Source organism: Lutjanus erythropterus, chromosome 11 (genome assembly GCF_056507025.1).
Source record: "Lutjanus erythropterus isolate fLutEry1 chromosome 11, fLutEry1.hap2, whole genome shotgun sequence".
Classification (NCBI taxonomy): Eukaryota; Metazoa; Chordata; class Actinopteri; order Lutjaniformes; family Lutjanidae; genus Lutjanus; species Lutjanus erythropterus.
In genome coordinates, this window is record NC_139327.1 from 12,383,163 (window position 1) to 12,410,610 (window position 27,448).

The 27,448-nt window shown below is 39.5% G+C and overlaps 1 protein-coding gene across 1 annotated transcript; it reads left to right on the plus strand.

Annotated features, from left to right (window-relative positions):
- LOC146318717 (uncharacterized) lies at positions 1-27,448 on the plus strand. The gene is made up of 4 exons (XM_084730826.1): positions 1-139; positions 20,978-23,085; positions 24,231-24,533; positions 25,686-27,448. Exons 2-4 carry the CDS (start codon positions 20,994-20,996, stop codon positions 25,949-25,951), a joined length of 2,661 nt encoding a protein of 886 aa, XP_084586952.1. The 5' UTR covers positions 1-139; positions 20,978-20,993; the 3' UTR covers positions 25,952-27,448.

The window sequence follows — 27,448 nt, forward strand, 5'->3', positions numbered from 1 at the left end:
GCGGGCTGGGAAGGAAGGTGTTACACATCTGGATCATACCAACGCGTCGGGTCGAGCTGCTCGGGCCACTACAGACATGAGGACGTCTCACTCCGCTGCGCATAAATGATGAAAACACCACAGGACTGCCTCTGTTGATGTAAGTGATGCTTCTTTTTTAGTATGGTTACTTTATTGTGGTGGTGGTCCGCTCGGCCTGTCGCCTGTCTGTGAGCCCCCAGCAGCAGCAGCAGCACAGCGGCTGACACAGTCACAGCTCCACAGAAAAATCGCCTCCTGAATGTCTTGATGCTTCCTCTATTTTTGAATCTACGGCCAAATTCATGCCTTATCTTAAAAAAACATGCATTTTATCCTCATGTTATCCACCTCTTTTCTGCAAGAAGGAGGTCAGCAGCTCTGATCGTTTCCATTATAAGCGGCGGCGTGTTTTATTTATGGAGATGAATAACTGCAGCCATGTGAAAGAGCCAAGAGTAGAAGAACAAATGAACCTAATTATAGATTTACACACATGATCAGGGGGGGTGAGGACTGGAGGTCCAGGCCTGCTGCTCGGGCCCTGTCTGTCGTCCACATCAGCTTCACTTCTCATCATGCTAAAGATTCAAAGAATGTGCAGCGAAGATGCGATTAAAAATACAGAGAAATTAGGCGCTGCGCCATCTAGCGAGCGTGTAAACAGGAACTAATAGATTTTCCATGACTGGCCTGCAGAACAGAGCTGTAAACAACAATGCAGAGGGGGGAATGTAAATATTAACGTGTGATTTATTTCTGCTGGTGGTGATGAGGAGATGCAACGAAGAACTGAGACAGGAGGGATGAGCAGCATGTGAGCACATTGTGCATGTATCAAACAGCAGCAGTCAGTGATTTGTTGACACATTTTATAATCAAGCTTCTAGTCTCTGTCAACAGTGTCAGTTGTGCACAAATCCAGCAAAAAAGGGAAAAAAGTCAAAGGATGTGCCTGCCAGAGATAAAGGAACACACACACACACACACATATGCTAATTGCTGATTGCTATTTCAGGGTTCAATATTTTAATTTCTTACCTGCCCCTGAACAAATTGTTTTATTTATTTTTGGGTATCAAATAACAACAAAGATTTAAAATTAACTGTCATGTTTAATCCAGAGCTGCGATGTTTCGATGTCAGAAACAGTTCAACAGTTAACCGAGTATCAAAATTGTTTGATGGTTTAATTGTTTTTTACCACTTGGCCAGTCAAACAAGTGAGTTGCCAGATTAACTTATTTGACATGGTATTTTACCTGCCCCGGGCAAGTGGGCAAGCCTTATTGTTAAGCCCTGTATTTGAAGGCACCATTTAAAATCAAACATGCAGTGCATTTAAGGTTGAAGCTTACTAATTTATATTCTGAAAAAGCAGGCTAAAAAGTAAACTGCAAACATTAACTGTGGTTAGACCAATGGTTCTTAGATAAGGTCTGTGACACTCTGTGAAAAGCTTTCAGATCTATTCATTGAAATTATCACATTTAAAAAAAAATGTATTTTTTAACAAAAGGATTGATAGTTCAATGAATAGTATCTTTTTAATCTAAACTTGTTCATAAATAACATTCTAATGTAACAATCTATAATTCTTAGATTTATAGGGTTTATTAGCAGGATATAGTTGGAATGTAATATAATATCCATAAATATGTTTTGTTCTGTATTTCATGTCAGTATGGCTGCTCTGAAAAGTGTCTGTTGTATAAGCAGCATTTTCCTGTTTTATCTGGTTGAAGTGGAGCAAATTTGAATTTGAATGAAGGATGAATGAATGAACATGTATAATATCTTACTAATACATTTCTATTTTGTTGTTCTCTCACATAACTAAGTACAAGCATAAAAATAGGCTAAAATATTAAAGTGGACATACATGAGGGTGTCCCTGGTATATTTTGTATTTTCTACCTCTGGGATAGACCACGGTCAGCGTGAGGCAGGTTGTTCATGTAGAGGCACGAACTTCACAGGCACAGAAGAATCACTGCAGTGCACTGCCAGGATGACTTACTTTTCTTTAAGCCATGCAGAGACAAACGGAGATCACTTGTAGTGACCACCCCACTGAGGCTAATCATCCAGATCTGCAGCTCACAGTTTGAAGCTGCTTTTAGTTCATCTGTTTGTTTCCTGTCCTGAACTGTAGGGACTCTACAAGATGACTCAATGCTTTCATGACATCATCCTCCCATATACAAACCATGGGCAGCCATTACCGGTGATGGTGTAATGTTTCAACGGAACAATAATTAAATTGACTTTGAATTTCTCTGGTAAGACGCAGTGTATCATCACATCTTATATTCTACATGACTGCAGAGATAAAAATCTAAAACCCCCGTTAATCTGATTACCACCGCAACAGTCTGTTTACAGAGGAACACAGGGATTGCTCAGGAAGAAGAAATTATTATATTATTATAAATATTTATAAGATAATAATGAAATATCCAGCTGATGAAGAGAGGTCATGATCGGTCACAGTGCCAAAGATTTTACCAAAATGATGATGTTGTTGGCATGGTGGCTCAATGAATAACAATAAGAGGGTTTAAATCCTGGTCTTCTTCTTTGTGACTTTGCATTAGTTCTGCAACTAGGGATTATTTTCATTATTTATTGATCTACAGATTATTCTCTAGATTATTCAATTAATTTGTTAATTTGGTATATAAAACTTTAGAAAACAGTGAAAAATATCCATTGTAATGTCTTGAGATCACATTTTAAAGGCCGATGTGACATCTTAAATGGCCTCTTTTTTGTCTAACCAAAGGTCAGGAGGACTAGAAGATCTTAGAACTTAGTACAGATGTGATTATGTTTGTTTATGTCTTAGCTATACGGTGACCTAATCTGTTTCCCTGCCTTTTACATAGTGCATGCTGGGATAGTCTCTGATGACTCTGAACCAGAACAAGCAGGTAGACAGTCGATGAATTATTTGTTGACTACTTGAAAGAAGTTAAGTTCTTTGGTGCTGAAGGAGCAGAAGTTAAAATGATCTATCTGGCATTTAATTAGGAATAGAAAACTACTTGTCATTAATTTTAAAATTGACAACACAAGTGAAAAAAAAATGCTATCTCACCATGATTTAATGCAGAGTAAATTTGTGTGTCATAAGTGCTGAATGGAAATTAATCAATCAAAAGCGAATAAAAAAAGACTCAAAAATTAGTTTAGTTAGTTTAGTTACATTATCTCATACTTTTACCAGTCAGAAGAACTTAAATGAAATGTTGCTTGTCAAATCAGCAATTTGTAATTTGGAAAAAAAGAGAATTGTTAACCAATGTTTAAAAATCACTACATTTGATAACACGCAAAGAAATTAAAGGTTCGGTGTGTAAGATTTATAGGGATTTACTGGCAAAATATGGCATAAATGGAATATAATATTAATGAGTATGTTTTCAGCAGAAAATAAGAATCATTGTGTTTTCATTTACATTAGAATGTTGAACCACCATGTTTCTTCAGTAGCTCAGAACAGACAAACCGAGCACTGGCTCCAGAGAGGGTCTTTTCATTTTGGTGAGTTTCGCAGCGCTTGGAAGGGGAGGTTGATGCAAGGTGTTTGCAGTCTGCAAGCTCACTGCTAGATGCCACTAAATCTTACACGCTGCTCTTGTGAAACTGAAATTGACTTAAACTTACAATTCCCCTTTTTTAGCGTACATATGTGTAGCCTGTTAAAAACATACAGATTTGATGGAGCTGTTTGAAGAGAGTATTAATGTTCAGGCCTCCCAAGATGAAAAACTGCCATTAACAGACTCTTCAATTTTAAAATGTGAAATAAGACATTAAACTGTGTCGTTCGGGTTTCTTACATAGCACAGCTTTGATTTTGGAGGCTCCAGACAAGACTAAATCCCCCAAGCAAAACCTCAAACACTCCCACCACCATTAATAATGATAATTTCATTAAGTGTCCCTTCTTCTTCTTCTAAATGTTGATGCTGCAGGCCGGCTGTGACGCTGAGGGAGACGCTGTCACTGCCTCAGGCTGTCTTGTGTTGTTGTTTTCATGCACGCTCATACTTTCTTAGAGGATTTTCTTTCAAGATGGTCCGCCATAAATTCCAGACAGGGAATACGAACAGACTGCTGTTGCCACGGTGCAACTAACAGATGTTGCTGTTGGTTTTTTTGTTCAAGTTGAGCAACCCCCTGTCGAAAAGGATGGTGTCAGACCGTTCTGGTTTTATTTTTTTCTGAAGGGAAAACCTGCAGGAGACAGAATGGTTTGAGGAAACACTGGACCTGTTCATGGGTTCCTGTCTTAACAAGCAGTTACTCTGGCAACACTTTATTTGAAGGTCTGTGCATAAGACTGTCATTACACTGTCATAACCATGTAATGATACCTGTTATTGTCATATGTGTCAATCGGTCAGTTATGTCATTTGCAAATTGACATGGTTTGAGATGTCTTTGTTAATGAAAACTTGACATTGCCAAATTACTGTGTAGCTTTATGTTTCAACACGACATTAAACTGTCATATGTGGTTCGTTTTGACACTGGCCATCATGAGACCATTATAGACTTATTTGGACTTGTCATAAAGATGTCATAAACTTTTATTACAATGCTTTTGTATCAATGTCATGAATAATTTCCTATACTTCAAGAAAAGTGGTACCATTTGGACATGAAGATGTCATTAAATGTTATAAAGCTAGTCAGACTGGCCATCGTCAGTCTCAAAGGCTGACAGTTAACCTACACCAACAACTAGCTAACCGCTACCTGTCATTAAGCAACTCTGTAAGCTAAATCACCTTGGTACTATACTCTGTTGTCAAACTGGCCTTATGATATTAAATGACATCTTTATGACAAGTCCAAATGGTGCCACTTTAATTGAAGCCCAGAAAATTATTCATGACATGTCATAAAGATGTCATTAAATGTAATAATGCCAGTTTGATGATGGAGTACTGTACCAAGGTAATTAAGCTTAGCTTACAGTTACCTGATGGACAGATAGGGATTTGTTAGTTTATTTGTTGCTAAAGTAACTGCTGTCTGCTGTCATCTGTAACTAGCATTAGCTTGTTAGCTCAGTTAGCCACCTAATTAACTGACTCAGCACCGGGGCACTTGGAGCCAAACCCAGCAAGAAAACCACCTTAGTACTGTATTCCCTGTCATCAAACTGGCCTCTAAGGCTAACGACACTTGCATGTAGGGCTAAAGTGCCGATTGGTACTACGCACAGCTTCAGCTAAAGTGTTACCATAACTTCTTCCTTGGTTCATTTCAAAATACACTCTGAAACAAAAAATGATCAAATACTGCCATAGAACACACTCACACAGTGGCTTTCAGTGTCTTATTAGACCACTATTGTTCATTTATTTCTGCCAATTAATCAGAATGATTGTTTTTCACGCCACGTCTGTATTTTTCACTGTTTGTTTGCGAGATCCAGTATGTCAGAAAGTTACAGTTGGCATGACATTTGGTGGACAGAAACGCTTTGGCACGAGCATCAGACTTCATTCTGTCAGTGTCAGCTGATTGACAATTTCATAGCAATCACTAGCCATGACGGTGCGCTTTTTAAAGAGATAATCCTTCAAAGAGTTTAAAATATATTCAAAGCATATTACTGTTCCTCTTATCTTTATGTGACAGAGGGCTCAAATCCCAACCAACCACAAATCCTCTCTCCAAGCTGCTTTTGTCACTTTCTATTCTTAGTGTTCTATTTCAGGAGAGTCATTTTTTGAATTTCTTATTAAATCGGAGGTCAGAATCCAGTCCAGCCTTACAATGTGTCATTAGCTTGTGCTGACATAGCTCTTTTTATGGGCATTAATAGAAATCATTAAGCTGATGGAGGTGCTGTCTGTAACCACTTAGCATTGCTTTGTACCTTCATTAAAATATTTGATTTTTCAATGCTAAATTAGGGCATAGCCAGGAATTTTTGGCCACCTAAGAAGCAGAGTTCCCTCCAGCAAAAACTGCCACCTGATAATCCAATTTGTTTCACCTATAAAATAATAAAATAAAAATGGCAATTGCTCATGCTTGGATGTGTGTGGATTGTGGTACTGTATGTCCTAAAACTCAAGTATTTGTCTTCAGTGTGACTGAGTAGTGGAGGGAAAGAAGAGATGGCTGAATGTTCCCTAGCATGCCGCCCTCTGATTGGCCAGTTTGTGCAGTTGCTTCCATCACTTTGTGTCCGCTGACTGTGGAGATTAGGTGATGTAATTATTTTGACTTCCCCTCAGTAGCCTGTAGTGGTGTGAGCTCTGATGAGACAGTGAAACAAAGCAGATTACAGCGAAAAGCAAATTTAGCAAAATGCTAACATAGATTAGCATTGACATAAAGATGTGTTTGTTTTTTGAAGTAATTCAGGATGAACGCAGTGTTGTGGTGTGGCACCTATCTGAATCAATCAAACCACAGGAGCGGAAATTTTAGACAGCTTAATAGTGACACATCAACACAAGGCTCATCTTTGTGTGTCATTATTATACTATTATCACGGCAGTGTTGACAAAACACACTGAGTCACCACCAAGTCATCACAGCAGGATTTCAACTCACAAGTCATTTTCCTTTGTCCCGAGTTAATCTGACATCATTAGATGTGTAACTTAAGCCTGATTAGAGTATGAGTCATAATGACTTACTATAAGTCCACAGTCTCTGTTACACCCCAGATTTATCCTTCTGTCTCTCTTCACTTCACTTGGTCCTTTGTTTTCTGTTGTCTCACTTCACTTGGTGGCCAGTTTAACATTAATTTATTTTTATTTATTTGTAGGTGACACCATTTTCAAATCACTTCAAATCTGTTTTGAGATTTAAAGGGATGGTTTAGATTTTTTTTAATGTGGAGTTGTGTGAGGCGCAAAGCTAAGCAATGAACTGCTGTGGACAGGGTCAGCAACAAAAGGCATTTTAGCTACTTAAAAAAGATCCACTGAGAAAAAATCACCATCAGTTGAACTAACTAATACACTGAGGCAGCAGTAGAACATCAATTCCCGTGTTCTATGAGGTAAAATGACTGATTTCACCCATGGAGTTTGGTTGATTTGGAAATAATCATTTTTGGCTTTTGAAACAGAGGTTTACTGTTGGAAAAGATGGCCCTCTCTGCTTCTCCAAACTGGAGGCCTGCCAGTTGCCATCTACAGTAGGTAATATACTGATTATTGATTATACCACGTACAACTCCACATTAAATAACATGCATTATTCCTTTAAGTTAAGAAACAGCAGATAATTAAACCGAAAATACATGCTTTACATCTTAATAATACAGCATCATGAGGGTTTAGGTGGTCTTCCAAATATTTGTGACCACATTTATTTGAGAGCTGCAGTGTGAATATAACTGATGCATTATTTAATCCGTATAGATAAAGCTGATCACACAGTGACTCACATTAACATGTGCACGTTGCTCACTACATTCTTGCTTATGGTAACTGAATGACTCATGTTATAGAAGTCTGAGGTTGAAAACTCATTAAAAAGTGATTTTCCAACACTATGGCATGCAGCCATCTGTACAGGGTGCTTTAGTAGTCATTATCATTCATATCATATTTGTGATGGGCAGGAGGCGCTTCACTCTCTGCTGCTTTTCCCCGTCTACGACCTATTGTGCCGCAGTTACAATTAATATTTCCGCCCTGGTGAATGTTAAAGGGAGACTCTACATGCTGCTGTGACACCGGTGTCACACTGCAATGATGTGCAGTATTTGTATTTCTTAGAAGGAGACTTTAATCTCAATTTGGTGCTAAATTGAATTCTACGCACAAAGCAAACGTATTTTCAGTGTTTAGCAACACATCAGGGAGTCTGTTGTCTGATGTCTGGCTTGGTAAAATTGGATGGCAAAACAAATCATGTTTGAGCCACGATAAACTTGATAATTTTCTGCCTCTCTGCTGATTTGAGAGTTAGTTCCTTCTCTGATATCAACATCTGTGCAAATAAAGTCTTTCTTTTCATTCATGAGACTGACATTTGCTCATAGCTGAAGGCTCTTTTACTCTCATAGTAACATTTACAGTAATTTGCCTAATTCTGCCTTTAATATGTTTAAGCATTGAATCATAAAGTCTGGTGGTGGACTTCACAATCCCTGCACATTCATGAGGATTAAGAAAAGGACCACAGTATGAAAACACAAAGAGAGCTTCCATTTACTTTTCATTTAGTTCCTCACTGTCAACCAAGTGGTCAGGTTTAACTGGTGAGGAGAAATTGACACGAGACTGCTCACACAGACTTTTGTGATTTGATTTGATTTAAACTGAACAGACTTTCAATGAGCAACATAAATTAACAGTTCATGTCTGAAAAGAAGCCGCAGTATAGGTTGTTTGTCAAGTCCAGGAGTCAGTATCTATTAAGCCGCATGTAAAATACACACAACAGAAACCATCTATAATCACATTTTAGCACTGGATTACGCTCATTAAGGCAGTGAAATCAGGAAGGCTGAAAGATACTAAGTGGTTCCAAGCCTTCGGCTTCACAGTGATGGACAAAGGCTGAAGGTTAACAGGTCCTTTGTCTTTACCAAACTATTCAAGGGGGCTCAACCTTTTGCATGGCTGATGTAGTTGATTACTCTTGTTCTTTTTTTACTGAAGAGAAAGTGGGAGTTTGGTCAGCAAGCATTATGTTCTACATTTAACAGTAATGATGAAAATAGTATATTTTGTGTTCTTTATTTTTATGTTGAAATATAAATTTTAAAGGAATAGTTCATAATTGTGGGAACTTTGTTTAAAAGCCCAGAGTTAGATTAAAAGATTGATGCCACTTGGCTTTGTTCAGACTGCAGGCAAATCAGATCTTGAAGACTGTCCACACTGTTAATCTGCAAGTGATCTGATTGGATTTGTGTGTCCTTCTCTGTGTTGTCCTCCACACCATTCTACTAATAGCATCATGGATTCCGCTCAGCCAGTCTGATGCATTTCCCTCACACTGGATCTGGTGTGATTGGTGTGTGTCATGTTATGAGTGACACAAAAGACACTTTGAAATCTTATTTCAGCAGCCACAGCCTCCAGACTGTAGAAATCCAATTGGAATCGCATTTCAAAACACGTCCAAATGTGGCTTGGATATGATTTGCAAAAAAATCACATTTCTTGAGTCCAGACCAGATCTGTGCTGATAGTCTGAATGAGGCCTTTTATGTCTGTCAGATAAATATGAAACTACAGCCAGGAAAGACTGGAAGCAGAGGGAAATGGCTCGCCTGGCTCTGTCAAAATGCAACCTTTAAAGCTCATTAAAGCTATAATATTAACAATTCTTCATTGAAATATCTAAAAAGGTAAGACATATGTTATATGTTTTGTTAAGTTGTTTACTTACATTACCCCAAATGTTTCAACAATGTTCAAACCAGATGAATATGTGCTTTTTTCAAGGTAAACTGTACGTTTCCTACTAGCCATTGCTAGCTAGTTGCTAGTTTCTGTAACTTACAGGGAAACACAGGATATGCTGGATACATCAGAGAATGAGGGAGAAGTCGGCACATGTGACTTAACGTAACGTTAATAAAACTTTAATACTAACTCACCCATTGAATGTGATTTGGGCCTGAGTCTTGTCAGATGGAATTTCATGTGAGTCCTCTGCAGCGGTCGCGGGTTCGAAGAAGAAAAGAAAAAGAAAAGAAAAACATTATGGCAAACAATGATGACAACTCCCACAATCCTACACACATAATTTACATATTGTTTGTTTTGATTAACATGTTATATTAGGGGTTTGAAGCTCGATATTTTGTTGTCCAGTAAGTAGCAGTGACTTCCTGTAGTCTTGTTGGCATCTGGTCAACAGCCAACCAGTGGAGACTTCAGAAAGTCACTGCTTCCACCTAAGAAATAGTTTAAAAGTGGACTCAGTCCTTTCATGAACCTCACGCCAAGACAACAAGTAAGCTTAATTCCCATATCGTCAAACTGCTCCTTTAATATCACAACTACTTCTTTTCTTTTCTTGTGTAGCTTCATATGTTAGCATTAGAATAACTGCATTCTTTAGCCTAACTTGTGATGTAAAAACCTGTTCATTGAGTGTGTGCATGTGGATGTAGACCCCCTGTAAGATCTGTAACACCAGCTGTTTGACTCTCGCTGCTGTTAGGTATATTATTATGAACATGCTCGTGCCTCTCTGCTTCGTGCTTAGCGCCCTTAGCTCTGGCTGTCCATCTGTCGGTTTGGTTATGTGTGAGGACGGTCATAAAAAGAGAGAAGTGGACCGCCTTCTGTCACTTTGTGCCAACTCAGAGCAAAACACAAGCAAAAATGTGGAGATGTGGATTGTCCTCTGACAGAAACGGCCTGCTCATCAGCCTCTGGAAACAAGTGACTCAGATGACTAATTTCCCTGCCATACACTATCTCAAAAGGCCTTTTTTTAACTGCGATGGAAAAAATCTTTTTCATGCAGCAGAGGAAGAGATTCTCGAGCAATTTTACGAGCCAGTAATTTAGCAGCGCATCCCCACATTATTATAGTGTTCTTTGCTCTGGTGTTGTCCACTCTGCAGCGTGGGTGTTTGGCTGTCAGGTGCCGCTTTGATGAAGGAGCTGCATAAAGCTGGGGCGGAGAGAGGCAACGGAGAGATCGCCATCAATCTTGCACCACCAGACAGCCATCTGCTCCCAAAAACACCAGCCCCCTCAACAGCTTGTCCCCCGAAAAACACTCACTGCATCAACTCTGCAGCTGCAGACATGCTGTACTGTACACCATGCTGCCTAAACCTACACTGTGATATTCTGTGCAGTCTACTCTCTGCTACGGCTGAGCAATATATCATTATATTGATACTGTGATATGAGACAACATATCGTCTTTATCGCCAACCTTTTTCATGGCAGCTACACTGATATGAAATAGCAGGATAAACACAAGAGTTACCAATGATACTCATTAAACTCTCCTTTAGAGTCTGACCAGTATATTGGTTGAATGATATTATTGACCCGATACTGGCCTATCACAGCTATGTCAATCCATATCAGTAATATATGCTGTCCGTTGTGGGTCTATATTTTTTTTACAGAACAAAGTGCAGATTGTTTTTATATGTTGGATTCATAGGTATCCTTCTGTCCATAGGCAATGCTTTTTCTTAATTCAGGTTTAATATACACATATACATATACAACATGTCATCTTGGACAATGAAGTTTATTGTTAAACTGTAAAATATCCTGTCTCCATTACATATGTCTTTCATAGGTATTGGTAAATCACAACTGAGGGATCATTGTAAAAATGTTTTACGTACATATTCTGTATGAATAATATTGGGCAATATATTGATATCTGATTTTTTTTTTCACTCCCTAATACTGTTATCTCCACGGTCCCAAAAATCTAGATTGCACAAGTTTAGTTTTTTCCTGGTTTTAAAGGCTGTATTGCCATAAAGTGATGGGATTTACAAACTTAGTGGACTCTTCTAGCTGCTCTTTTATTTGCTTTTACCCTCTTAGCAATTTACACATCTACAACAATGCATCATTCTCTATAAGATCATAATCTGTTTACACTATTTGAAAATTTACAGTATGTTATTTTAGAGAAAATGTGTCAAGATAAATATTGTATATCGCACCACGAAAGAGTCTAAAAATATCAAGTAGAGCCCACCAATACTTTACCAATATTAGGGAGTAACAAAAATTAATCTATCAATATATCAGCTGATGTTCTTTATACAAAATATAATATACATAAGTACAATATACAGCATGTGAATATATACATAAAAAACATTTTGTGATGATCCAACAAACATGGTTATGAAACGAGCATGACAAAGATATGTGATGGAAGCAGGATATTTTACAATTTAACAATAAACTTTATTATCCAAAATTATATCAGCACACTCAATCAGTAAACTCTCACCAGTATTAATAATTATAATAATTATAAATAACTACCTGAATGAAGAAAAAGGATCAAATATCCCCCAAATGCATAAAGTTAACAAATAAAAATGATCTGCATTGTGTTCTGTCTGGTTAAGTCTGGTAGGTTTTGAACATTACATCACTTTTCTGTGGGTTCTGATAATAAGATATTATTTCATATCACCCAGCCCTATTCTCTGCTAAAAGTCATACACTGTCCACCTGTCCCACGTTTAATGCCTATCACTTGTCCTCTGTTCGCTTTTCAAGACAAAAATAGACTTTTTATTGTACTCCACACATAAAATTTTCCAACTCTGATTGAATTTATGAAATACTACACAGTTCAGAGGTGTTACACAAACTGTGTATGATATGGCAGGTTTTTCTCAGGTGTTTGGGAGCGAGTTAAATCACGTGGAAAAACATTAGTATGTGCACCGCTCTCCTCTCTGTCTCATGCCTGTGAGTGTAAAGCTGTTATCTTTTATTCTGCTGGTGGGGTAGCAGTGAGCCAAGGGAGGGCGTCATGATCTCCCCCGTAGGCTCATGCAGCCCTCACTAACAGGGACTGAGTGGCTCTCCTTTTTTTCTTCTTTATTTTCTTTTTTTTTATATATATATATATATTTCTTTTTAATCTGTGGGAGTTCTTTTTTCAACTCATTACACTTTCATGTGCTGGAATTCTGAAGCGCCTAACGTGATTGCCAAGCTTACCACACGTTCCTTAAATGTTAATATGTGCCTAATCATGCACATACATTTGCATGTGCCTCTCCCCGCTCCTTGATCCACCCAGCAATATTTGTTTATTCCGCCCGTTATAAGTAGCTAACACTGTCAAAAATTTCTTATAGGATCCTCAGTGGCTGTTCTCCCTCAGTTCTTCTGACAGAAGCTCATAACTTATTCACACTTTACTTCCAGCCTCTGAAGTCATATATGCCTGGTAGATGTATTATGCAATCTCACATACTGATATGAATAGTGCACTTGGGACTTTGCTGCAATTCTTACACAGGGATGAGCTACACATATGTGTAGAGTTTATTTTTGTGCTGGGTACTTGTACTTTTATGAGTCTTTTCTTTTTCCAAGTCAGTGTTTGTACAAACCCCAATTCGAAAAAATACTTTTTTTCCCATATTCAATTGAATACAGAACAAAGACGAGTTATTTAATGTTCAAACTGATCAACTTTTTTTTCTTTTTTTGTTAATGCAAACTCATTCTGATTTTGATGTCTGCAACATGTTCCAGAACATTGGGACAGATGCACGTTTACCTCTGTGATACATCACCTTTTTTCTTTTAACACTCAGTAAGTGTTTGGGAACTAAAAAGTGAAATTATTTCATATTCTTGCTTGATGTATGACTCTAGGTGCTCAACAGTTCAGGGTCTCTCTGCGCTTCATAATACGCCACATATTTTCGATGGGAGACAGGTCTGGACTGCAGGCAGGTCTGTCTGTCTGGTACCTGAACATTTTACTAAGAAGCAACACTGATGTAACACGTGCAGAATGTGTCTCGGCATTGTCTTGCTGAAATTAGCAGGGACGTCCCAGAAAAAGACGTCTGGATGGCAGCATATGTTGCTCCAAAAACCTGCCCCAAGTCTTTTGTTGCCCCTGTCCCAGTGTTTTTTGAAACATGTTGCAGGCATCAAATTCAGAATGAGTGCATATTTACAAAAAACAATAGTTCAGTTTGAACATGAAATATCTTGTCTATGTACTGTATTCAACTGACTACAAGCAAAAAGGATTTGCAGATCAATTCATTCTGATTTTATTTCTGTTTTACACAACATCCCAACTTTTTTGGGGGGGAATTTTGGGTTTGTACGTAAGTAGACATTAGACTTTGTAATCAATCATTTTGAGAAACCGAAACCCCTTTTTGTTCGACTTGAATGGTAATAATACTCTGAGTAGTTTTTGAGTATACTTTTACATAAGTGCTTTTTAAAACTAGTAGTTTTACTTGTAGCTGAGTAATACTAAGATAATGTAACAGTACTTGTACTTGAGTACAGATTTTCAGTACTCTTTCCAGCACTGGACATCACAGACTGATGCCCCTTGATCCATAAGACATCAGTCTGACTATCAAGCAGAGTTCCTTTTTTAACTATTTATTAGTCAGCAGTGAGCTTATTCCTTTTGTCAGTGCTGCTCTCTGTTGTGTTATTTCAGAGCTGTCAGTTTGGCTGCCACCTCAGATGTGGGATCTGGCAATTGAAGCTATTAACAAGGGGACAATAATGAAAAACTGTCAAGTCATAAAAAAGAACAAGCCTGTTTCTTTGATCAGACAAGCAACAGTTCCCTCACTTGACAAGCATCAAATCTATACACTTTGTACATGTTGGCTGCTCGGAGGGAAACAGACTGAGGCAACTCATTTTTGAAAGGCAAACACACACAACAGCACTCAGTGTGTACTGTGTGCTGGCAGAGCGAGTAGCTCACAGCCTTTTATCAGACTCCATTAGTGTGTTGGAGAGACAGATTAATTAGGACCAACCATGTGGGCTCATTTCACATAAACACAGTTAATTAAACACAATTTCAATTAACCTCCTTATCAACAGCAGACACACAATTTAACAGGTTTTTACGTGAATTTACGTGAATTAGCGTGAACACTAAGCAGTCTGCCTTCAGGTCCAGAGAACAAATGCACAGAGACGACAGGATGTTTGAATTCTTAATAAAATTTGCCTTGTTCTTTCGGAAGGTTAATCATCTTAAACCAAAACCAGATCAGCACAACTGACATGATCAGCAGCGTAAGAAGCACTCAAGTCTTTTTATTAAAGGAAAAGTACCAATACAATCCTGCATTTAGAATTGTAAAATCTTATCAAAAAGTCTTTTCAGCAAATGTACTTAAATATCACAAGTGGAATGATCCATTTTGCAGAAAAGTGTTCAGTGTGACTCATATATTTATTATATTATTAGACTTAATACTGTTAGTGTTTGGTTACTACTGATATGCCAGTGTTTGCTTCAAGTAGCCTTTAACTGTTGTAGATTGTTATAGTGGAACTGGTTTTAACTGCCATATATACAGTTTGCTAGTTCAGTTCAGTGGTTCCCAACCTGAGGGTCGGGTCCCCCCTGAAGGGTCACATAATAAACCAAGGATGGGGTGACACAAATAATGTGATAGGAAAAAGAGGGGAAAAAAAACAAAGTACTGATACACAAAACTGTCTTCATTTTTTGGACATTTCTCTAATCTTATTTTATTTTTAATTTTTTTGTGAATTATTGTAAGACTGCAACTAAAAATAATTTCCAATATCGATTCATCTGTAGGTTGTTTGGTCCATAAAATGGTGACAAATGTCCCACAACCCAAAGATAATCAGTTTACTGTCATAGAGGAGAAAAGAAACCAAAACCTTAAAAAAAGACTTTAAACCATTAATTGATTATCAAAATCGTTGGTGATTAATTTAATAGTTGACAGCAAATCAGTAAATTGACTAATCATTGCAGCTCCACAATATTGTATCATTTGAATGAAACCATCTGAAAAGATTAGAGGGGAAATGTCTCTTTGGTGAAACTGCTAACAGCTCAAAGATGTCTGAAACAAGACAAGGGCCCGAAACAAGCACTGCTTTTTTTGTAAGGGAACACAAGCCAAAGAGGTTAGCAGCCACTTAAAATTGATATTTCATGATCTATCATAAATATTTTTTATGGAAAATCTTAAGTAATGAGCTACTATGGCTGTAAATGCAGAAGAGTAAAAAGCACAATGATTTCTTCTGAAATGCTTGGCATTGTCCTCCTGAAAAAAGATGCCTAGATGTTCCCTCTGTCTCAGTGTTTTTGAAACATGTTTCAGACATCAAATTCAGAATGAGGGTATATTTACAAAAAACAATTAAGTTCATCAGATTAATCATTAGGACATTAAAAATCTTGTCTTCATACTGTATTCAATTGAATTTAGGATTTGAATTCTGAAAAGGATTTGCAAATAATTGTATATTGATTTTATTAACATTTTACACAGCATCCCAGCTTTTCTGGAATTTGAGTTTGTACTTAAGTGTACTTTACACTATGTAATCTACTTCATTTCACTATATGCCTACCATTTGAATTGATATCTGAACCTTTCAGCTGCATTTTTGTTGCCAGTAAGGTTGTCCGATCACAAACTGGCCAGTGAAAACCATGACTTGGGGAATTTGAAACCCCTTTCAATAAGGGGCCCCAACCAGAGACCAGAGAGAAGGGCCACAAGACAAAAATGTTGGGAGCCATTTAACATATTTTATGATCTATCAGAAATATTTTTAATGTAAAATCTTCAACTAAAAAGTAATAACAACAACTGTCAGATAAAAGAAGCAACATAGTGGACTACTAGTAGAAAATACTAATGAGACAATGTGTGCTATCAGGGTAGTTTTATGAACAGATACAAATTTACAGTCCTCCTCTCTTTCCATTACAAGTGTTATATGTGTGGTTTCTGCAGAGGAAACATGAAAGAAATACAAGATTTCAATTAGTGCCCTAAAAAAAATGAAAATTATTCATCAAGGCGTAGTACAGAGATGCTGGAAATTAGCATGACTTTACATAAACATATTCAATTAACATAATTATTTAGTTTCCTGTATTGAACATGACCACAAAACTTCAGGAAGGAAACTCCATTTAAATTCCGTTGCAGCTTTGACTGTATGTAATATGAAACACAGTCACTTTTGCTGCCAGCGTGACTAGCCAATCAGACGGTGTAATATTTCCAGAGTAATACTTCACTATAGTATGTAAAGGATTATGTTTTATTCTTGCTGTGACATATCATGTCACTGTGTACTGGTGAAATTTAAAGAGACATGAATTAGTGTTTTCCATCTCTTTCTGTGTGGCTCTTACTGTCTGCTGAAGCTATGATGACTGAGTGACTGAAAAGGCCACTAGCCAGGCTGCAGTTTACAGTGTGTGAGAGAAAAGTGATCAGAGTGATAGTGACTTCCACCATGATAAAACTGGGTCAATGTAACCCCCACCCCCTCCACCACAGGCAAGGCTGAAAAAGGAAAAATAAAGATGAGGATACCATCACCAGGCTCTGTGCGTGGATATAAGCATGGGGACACTGGAGCGTGGTTTGCTTTCTCCATGGGTCGGTATCTGTGTTGTGTTGGGACTGAAGGCATCCCCAGATTATTTTGACATGTTCCTTTCTCCCCTGTAGTCTGTGCCTTACAGTGTCAAGTTATAATCTGTCCCCCTGTATTTTCTCTCACCTCCCACTTTGTTTCTGTCAGCAAGTGTCGTCCTCAGTATCTGTTCCTCCCTCTGACTTTTATGGTCGTCCACTCCCTGAGAGATTCTTCATAAATATGGCCTGAAGGGTTTAAGGTTAAAATGAAAATCCACTTTCACACACACTGCTTTGAAATGGTGCATTTACAGGGTAGTTGGTTGTTTGGTGGCTATCTGAAGATATTGTACATCTCCACCTTTTGGACCTTGGAGTTGAAAAGGTTGCAAAATTTATCTGAAACATATTTTCTCACAAGTGATATCTAGTCATACATATAGATTGTGCTTTTTAGATGTCTTTCTTGTTGGAAAAAAGTCGTCTGATGGCAAGTAAAGCACTGAGAATATTCTAAATACAGCATACACTTAAATTGATACAGATTTTTTAGGTGGCTAAAATTTATTTGGCTGCTGAACCTGTCCACAGCAGTACATTGCTTAGCTTACAGTGCAAACCGGAGGTGTGCCAACTGTCATCTACTTCAGGTAATAGACTTTAGAGAAGTACCTCATACAACCCAAATTAAAATATCTCCCAGCTATCCCTTTAAGTCGAGACCAAAGTGGTCGACTGGCCGTCTGGCCTGCCTAGAGCCATGCCTCTAGCATGGCTGAAAAATGCTTTTTTTGTAATCTGAACTGACCGACTAAATTGAGTGAAATCATCTGCAACATCAAAATTAAACCTCAGGTTTTGGTTTCAGCTGAATTAAATCAAAGATCAAGCATTTCTCTCTAGACTGATCAGTTTACAGCAACATCTTACAACCCAGTGGAGAGGAAGTCATCAAACACAAGGCAGAGATACAAACAGCCCCAACAGACTAGAACGCATTCTTGTCATGTCTGCAGTAAAATGCATACATTTTTCTTCTCTCGACTGGGAAATCTCCTGCTCTCCTTCAAACAGCGTTCTGTACTTTACCAGCCTCAGCTGTTCTTTGAGCTTAATGCTAACATTAGCATGCTAACATTCTCCCAACTGACCCACCCCTGCAGCCATGCCGCTAGTGTGGCGAAAAGTAAATTAAAGTTCTTCATCAAACAAATAACTCCTGGGTGCACTGAACATCTCAGACTGATTGTATTTAACAGAGTGTGTGTGTCAGAGGGCGGATTTTCACTTTAACAACAATAATTTTTCATCCTAACTTTGAAAGCGGCCTTATAATGAATGTACCCAATGAATGTAAAAAATTCAAGTCTAAACCGTACCTACCTGTTATTAATAACATTAATCATGAAAACAATTTAATGATGCGAAAATAAATCTATAAATATATATATTTTATTACAAAGAGAATATTTATAAGCTACAGTCAATCTCTTTTTGCTGTGTCATGGTGAGAAAGCTTTCTCTCCAGCTGAGTCGTATTGTTGTGTGTGTGGTGACCTTCTGTTTATACCATGGCCTGGACAAATGCTCATTTCTAATTGGCCCAAAGGATTTGGTTAATTTAGTTTTTTCCTGTGGCAGAATGAAGGCGCTTGATGGCTAGGAGCAGTAAATGTTTCATTTCAGATGATCACACGACTCTGCAGCATTAAATTGTCTTTAAAATGAAGAATCACACTGAGCCATTAGATAGTTTTAAGTCACTGTGTTGTTTTTCTGTGACAAAGAAGTGCAATATAATTTCTGCCCATTTTAAGGCATATATAAAAATAAACTGGACACAGCATAGAGGCATTTCAATTTCATTTGCAAGCTTTGGCATCATTATATAGTACACCTCTACCTCGAGAGCAGTGAACACGCGCCGTCCAGCTATGATTTATAGTATATTTTAGCTATTTTTACCATCAGCCATGACTTGACTTGGCTCATTATTTCATGTGACTGATGTGTCTTGTTAAGAATGAGGACTCATCAGGGGGATGAAGGCTGTTGCCGCTCATTTGATGCAGCTTTTGTGACTGAGCTTTTAAGAATCCTCACTGCCAGCCGGATTAGCTGGGATTATGTGCTGCTTACAGCAAACAGGTACACAGTTTTGTACCTTTGCATTTGAATTTTATACCCTAATGGTAACGATTTTACTTGTAAACAGTTTAAATTTGAACGTCAAACTCCAATAAATTTAGATGAGCGTTAAGTGGCCCTGGTATAAGCAGGTCCCAGGCCGTGATGTGCATGTTTAAAATGGATTTAGAGAACTTTCTTACTGCAGTGTTATCCATTAAAATCAAACATGCACCTCACAGGTTATTCTCTTCATATACTTTCTCCTTTCATTTGCAGCAAATGTGAAAGGAAATACTGGACGTGTGACATGTTAATGGTCAAAACTGAGATTGTTGGTTGTTGGTTTTGTATTTGTTCTTGGTATGTTTTGGTATGCAAAAGACACCTCAGAGATGACTTACAAAAATACACAAAACATAAAAATCTATTGTTGTTGTCACCATGTTGTTATTCTTGTGGTGGATTGGGGTTTTACTTTACATTTCACAAATTACTGACCTTCATTCATTTTAAATGTAATGACACAATACTGTAACTATATCAGTAGAAAAAAAAAAAAAAAAACTATGCTCATAGTTTACCATATTCACCCAGCAGCTGCTCTCAGAGTTGGAAGCTAAATGTTGTACTGTGTTCCAGGTCACAAGTCATATAAACAGATAGATCAGATAGAGAATCTGATCATTATCATCCATCGCTTCCCAATTGATCAGCATCTTAAGAGACAATGGAGTGAAAATCTGGAGGGACAATGTGCCATATTTCAAGCAATAATAACATATATGATGATCCATTAGCTGAGACAACAGTTTACATTAGCATTCAACCATTTCTTAGCTAACAGTACTGTTTAATAGTGTTAACACGCTATGACAGGAAAGGTGTAAATGCTGACATATCAATGGACATCTTGGACTCGATGTAATCAAGCTGGCCATGTAGGCTAACGTTAACATTAACTGTGTTGCTGTCCTTTCAAAAATGTTCTGATTAAATCCGTAACACTATGTGACATTACGTTCACCCGACTGCAAATTTCTGCATAGTGTGCATAGAGATTATATTCCACACAAAAGTGTTGTAAGTATGATAAGGAAAAATGTAAGATCAGACTGTTATTTTGTTCTAACCTAACATACTTGTGTCCCTGTTTCAGCTACTGGACAAGAGACAGCAAGACATTAAACGTTATATTCCAAGCTTGATTACATCCAGTATGTTTTACTTTCAGGCTTACATAAATGTGTCTAAAATGTTGATATTTCACAATTAATCTTTTCTATCCTAAAATGTAACACTAACAAGTGGTAACGTTAGCTAGGAAGTGGTTGAATGCTAATATTAGCTATTGTCAGATGGTAGCTAATGAGTTATCAAATATGTTGTTTTAGCTTGAAATACAGCCAAATGTACTTTAAGATTTTCACTCTCCATTGTCAGATTCCCTTTGTTTATACCACTTGCAACAGGGAACAGAGCAAAATATCACCCTGAGCGTGACGTCAGGGGAAACCGGCTGCTGTGTGAATATGACGAATTATGTGTAAGCACTGTATAGTGTAAATATTTCATAGCTGCAGTGCAATGTTCAGAATGTTTCATCCCCATATATTATTAGTGTCTAAACTGATGAAATGTAAAGTGCACCCCACATTTCCTGTGTTTATAACATGACAGTAATGTCCTGACTTCTCTCTTTCTCTCTCCATCTTTATTGAACAGCTTTGCATAAACCCAGATGCCTCCCCTCCCTCTTGATGAGCGCATAGTGGTCATTCAGCGCCCTAAAAACTTAGTCCTGTGTGAGGCGTCCCCACAAACCATTCCACAGCACTCCTCTCAAATATCAGCCTCCTCCAATGGACAAGTCGCCCACCCTCCTCACCTCCACCCCTCTCAGTCCCATTTCTACTCACCCTCCTGTAAATCTCTGACTTTGGAATGCAAGCGCAGATCCTCTCGTGTGCAGAAGTTCAAGGGTGACCAGCCTGTCATCCCGGCGGGTGTCAGACACATACCTAGCCACTGCCACAGCAATGGCACAGTAACTCTCGGCCCACGGCTTCCCTCCCACACACATACTATCGATATCAGGGTGACGGTTGACAAAGGCGGACGAGGAGGAGGATTCAGCAACTCATTAGGGCGCAGCGGAAGTGTTAGAGGTGGCAAAGGGAAATGTGCCTCTTCACAGTTGGATCAAGGACCATGTGAGAGAAAAACTGGAACTGCAGGTAGGCCAGGTGGAGCCGAACACAAGTCACAGCGAAGTCGCCACAGTCAGCTGTCAACGTCCCCCGGAGGCGTCCTACAATTCGTCCCCGCTCAGGCGCAGCAGCATAAGTTCAGGAGTGAAAAGGAAAAGGAAAACACTAGTTTTCTTACTAGAAGTGACCAGGAATTTCCCTCTTTAGGTCACAAAAAGAATTCCAAACTGGGAACTGTCCATCAAAGCCATAATAGTCACAGTCTGCCCTACCACCACAACTCCGTCCCCGTGCCCCATGCTGCCATCCTAAATTCCAACTACTCCTCATCCCCTCCCTCCCAACCCACCCATGTCCCGATCTCGTTTCAGCAACTCACCCAGCCGCACCCATCCCGCAACAGGGATCACCGCCCTCACATCCTTCATGGTCTGCCCCTCTCCCCCTGCTCCTCCCATGCCGGAGGGTTCCCCAGTCCTGACCACACCTGCACCATCGACTGCACCCACCCGTTCAGCTGCGGCTGCTGGAGGCTGGTAAGATGCCGAGGGTGTAAGGCACATTCCGCTAGCTGCCAAGGAGGTGGAGGAAGCACTTCCACCTCATTTTCCTGCGTTCACAATGTCGGAGCAGTGAAGAGAGGAGGCAAAGACATGGGCCTGAGAAATCTGGGTGGGTGCCTCTCCACCGCCTCCACCTCCAACACCTCGTCTTCTAACAGCACTGTGTCTGACTGCCGAGCGACCCTGTTCAAACCTCTCCGCTGTGCCTCCTGCTCCGGTGAGGCTGGAAACTTCGAGAGTCCTGCTATCCTTCGCAAAAAACTGGTAGGGGGATGCCTACCCTGTGCCCCACTGTCCTCCTCGGCCCCACTCCGGGCGATTCAGAGCTGCGTCACGGGCTGCAACCCCAAAGCTTCACAGACCGGCAGCTCCACCTGCAGCTATTGCAGCAGCGACCCCATCGTAGTGACATTCAACCCTCGGCGAGGCAAACCCCCAGGAAGAGGCGTCGGAGCAGCTCATCAGATGGGAATGTACCAGGCTGATGATGATGACTACAGCGTGCGTACGATCTGGCCTGAGGAACTGGCCAAGAAGATGACCCATTCTAAAGCCCAAAAGAATCACTGTGCTGGGATGGGAGTAGGAGTCGGGAAGACCTGCCCAAGCCAGGCCCAGAATGGCAGTAACGGAACAGGCCTTGTCCTTCTGGACTGTCAAAACCTCCAGGAATACGCACAGTCTCAGCTAACAGATCACGCCGGCCGACGGCGGCTTCAGCAAGGAAAAATGGCTGCCCTTGATTTTATGGGCCGCAGGTCATCTGGTTATGATGAAGGCCGAAACTCGCTGAAGAGGCTCTTGAATAAAGGCGAAGATGGAATGGCCGATGGTCCCGAGCAAGACAGAGATGCAGCATATCCAAGTTCCCCCTCTCCCCGCTCTGCCTCCCCACCGTCACCTGTGTCCTTTTCGCCTCCACCGTCGGCCCCGAGCACACTCATCAAACCCAAACCCTGGCAGAGAGACAGGGAGGGAGGACATTCTCTGCCGTCGGCTCAGTCTCTTCACCTGGCCCTCAACTCCCTGAACAGAGAGCAAGATGAGGAGAACAGCAGAAGTAAGGATAGCTTAAAATTCACCTGTGATAAAGTGGCAAAGTATGATATATCTAGTATGAAGTAATTTGTTTTCCACTGCAGTCACTGACATAATGCTGAGTCATACTGGGTTGAAAGTCATTTAGCAACATTTTTCAACCCTTTATATAGATGTAGAAATCCCTATTGGTTAGTTTGTTATATGACTGGTGTTCTTTTTTGTGAGTGCAGCCTGTCTGTGTTTGACCTGCGCTGTCATGATTCAGAATCTGTTCCCCTTGATGTGTTAAATAATTTTGCTGTGTGGTTTCAACAGATGCACCCACATTTGGGAACATCTAGCTTCTTTATATCTCTGCAAGTTGTTTCATCTAAGTTATAAAATAATCAAAATGCTGGCCAGACCCCTTTTAAAGCCATTAAATACTGCTAATTAGCTTTTAGACTTATATGACACACTTTTCAATCAGTGATGTAATTAGTGATTTTGTTTCTTAAAGTTTTGTTTTTGGTAACACTGTATTTGAAGGAGTGTGCATAAGACTGTCATGACACTGTTATAGCCATGACATGACACCTGTTAAAAACAAGGAGTCTTTATAAATTCATGCTTGTCATTAAGTGTAATTTGGTCAGTTATGTGATTTTTAATGCAAAGTTGACTTTGTTTTGAGATGTGTTTGTAATGACACTTTGACATTAATCAAGCCAACAATGTTGTTATGACAACTTGACATTAACAAACTTGCCTGGCAGTCCTGCAACCGTTATAAGTGTGTCATGAGTAATTTCACCTCAAATTAAGTGGTGGATCTTGGACTTATAAAGAGCTCAGTAAGTATTATAAAGCCAGTTTGAGTACAGTGCTGAGGGGATTTACAGAATTACCTGATGGACAAATAGTGTTTAGCTACTTTCCTTGACCAAAAGGCACTTAATGACAACAGTCATAAACCTTCATAAAGTCTCCTGGACACAGTTATGACACTGCAATGACAGTCTTATGTACACCCCTTCAAAATAAACCCCTAAAAATAAAGTTTTCTGTCCCCTGTACAGGTTTCAAAGCAATATTCTTGTAATTTCTTGCTCTGTAGCAGCAGATAATCATCTTCACACTGCAGACAATGCCTCTACATGCTTTCTTTGTCTCATCCTCTTCCAGTGCACCTTTCTCTGCCGCTCTCCTCGTCATTGCCAGCCTCTCTGTCCGATGAGAGTGTGATGACCCCTGATGCGGAGAACGCCGTGGTCAGTCCCATCCTGCCCTTCCTGTTTCTGGGGAACGAGAGAGACGCCCAAGACCTGGACCTTCTGCTGCGCCTCAACATCGGCTACGTGGTCAACGTGACCACCCACCTGCCCCTCTACCACGTCAGCTCTGGTCTGCGCTACAAAAGGCTGCCAGCCACTGATAACAGCAAGCAAAACCTTCGACAATACTTTGAGGAGGTTTTTGAGTTCATCGGTGAGAGTCTCACTTCTGATATATTGTGATATTTGTGAGCATGTATATGGTATGTTATGGAGAGTCATTCAGCACTAAGTATTACAATATGATATTCAGTGATCACATTACAGCTACATTTTGGGATCAATTTTTTTTGCAGAAAGTTTGATGGAGGGTTGGTGTCAATTTTCTGTATGTTCAGTGGCAAGCATAGTGCAGGATGTGTGCACTAGAATTAGCTAATGGCTTTGTTTTAATTGGCAGTCCCATAGGCAACCTAGACTAATAACCTGGGTTTCCTGAGTAATGTAACTTAGCCTTCTTGTTACTTGAGAATGAGGTATAAGTAATGTAGTTTCTTTCTAAATGGGTAATAAGTGACATTCACAACACTGATAATTCGTGTGATTATGCTGCCTAACAAGACAAGAACATAGTGAAGTCAGAGGTCTGTGTTCAACTGTGACTGTTTTTTTCTGTGATAATTTCTACAAAATAGAACGTTTTGATCAGCTTTTAATATTAAAGTCCGGATGAAACAGAATTTAGAGAGTATTGAGATTCCATATCATGACATATTTCCAAGTGAAACAGGATAGGCAGGTGGGACAGGAGGAATTTAATTTGAACGTTGAAAAGTGGCTGTGTCATAACGCTGCTTATCATGCTGCGAGCGAGCTAACTCTGTGCCGCTAAAAGGTGAAGGTTGATTGATGTGCAGATGTGATGTTATTGGTTGAAGTTAGTTGGTTCAAGCTTACATACAAGCACACATGTATTGTACTCAGATTTTTGGCATATATTGTTAAATAGGTGCACAGGATAACTATGTTTGTGATCTAAAAGGGTCTAAAAGGCATTTTTAATTTCAGTCTATTTCCTTTCACAGTCATGCCACTGACTGTTGTGTCACTGGCTCTGAGGTTAAGGATGCTGCTCATGCGGCCCACACTGTGGTAGAAGAGATTCACCTTCAGACAAGTGTCTTTAGCGGCTGGCTGAACTTTTCTTTTGTGTTGATTAAAAAAGGGAGTATATGGAATGAGATTTTAAATGACACGATACTTTCTGTATTCACAGATAATCACAGCCAGCAAGTAGCATTAAGCCAGTTTTCACTTCTTGAATTCAGCAAATTGAGCTCATCTGTCTTGTTGTTCTCACCCACAGAGGAGGCATATCAGAGTGGACAGGGAGTGCTGGTGCACTGCCAGGCAGGCGTGTCCCGTTCTGCAACCATTGTCATCGCCTACCTTATGAAGCACACCCTCATGACAATGACAGATGCCTACAAATACGTGCGGAGCCGGCGTCCGGTGGTGTCCCCGAATCTAAACTTCATGGGCCAACTTTTGGAGTTCGAGAGGGACCTCAACTCTGGGGTGACTCCGCGTATCCTGATGCCTAAACTTAACGGTGTGGAGACGCAGGTGTGAGAAAGGTCAGGAGTCGGGAGCGTTAGGCTCTCAGCAGGTAAAGATGAGTGAGATTAAAGTGGCATTAATGAGTGTCAAAGAAAAAGTGCAGCACATTTTAGAAGTGAGGAGTATTACAATTGGAAAACGGTGGTGTGTTGGGCAATTAGTGCACTTTTAATACTGTGAAATATGAGACAAAAGACTGGGTGCTTCATTTGTTTAAGCAGTAACTCTTAGACAACATGATCATCTCCCAGTATACTGTTTATAAAATAATGTGCCAATATTTTGTATAGACCTGACATCACTCTCAGATATCTCATTTCTTTTATTCTGATGATTCCTACTTTTTGTTCCGGTTGTTTACATTCACAGCCACACACAGAAACACAGTGACTTTGCTGCCATTGCTCATGAATGCATGCAGAACGTGAACACAGACATGGAAAAGGTTCACTGGTGATTCCACCACATGTAGCAACACACAGGTTATTACAATGCACTTTACTTCCCATGCATTTCTTTCATTATCGCCATCTGAATTGTCACAAGGATGAGAAGAATCTGTCACACGGACCTCAGTCACTTGTTTTTGGTTTTTGGTTTCTTATTTAGGAACTGCGCAATAGAGTGGCATGGACCTGGTAGGTAGCATTGAGTAGCATTTACCTGGGAAACTTATCATGACAGGGACAAACAGCTTATGGAAATGTGTAAGAATGGTTTTATTTCAGTGAGGTGGACTGTATATTATTGCACATCAGAAATACAGTAATGCTTTGCAGTGAAAATGTCTCACAGGTCTCACAAGGGTGGAGTCACAAGTGGATGCGAATTGCTAGTAGTAATGCTAGTTGTCATCAACACAATGTTAATGTGTCTGAAGAAAAACTGAATACATGATACACTGAAATAAGCCCATTTTAAACACATTTACAGCAGAGCTGGAACCACAACCCAACAGTACTTTCAGAGATTTTTTTTTATATACACACTATGATTTACAGTATATTTAACTGGAGGTGTGGGTTGGCAGGTGTAAACCTTTTCTACAGCAGCCATATTCACCATATTCACACGGTGGCCATTTTCCTTTGACATCACGCTCAGGGCAGGAAGCTATAAATGTAGGGAATCTGCTGAATTGTAGCATCAACACTTCCAGATTGATCAGCAACTGAAAACACAATGGGCAGTGAAAAGTTGGAGTGACACTGGGCTATATTTCAAGTTAAAACAACATATTTGATGACCCATTTGCTACTGTTACACAACGCCAAATGTTAGCATTCAACCACTTCCTAGCTAACGTTACCAACATCATGCCTGCCACACAAAACAAACACTGCTAAAGTGTTTATTTTGTATGAACAGTACACAGAAATGTGTGTGCATAATATAAGCATTATGTCATATAATGTTATATAACGCTACTGACTGAACCAGAGCATTTCTAAGGTCGGGTGAAAGGATAGCAAGACTGCTAGCTAACATTACATTGCTAGCTTGATAACA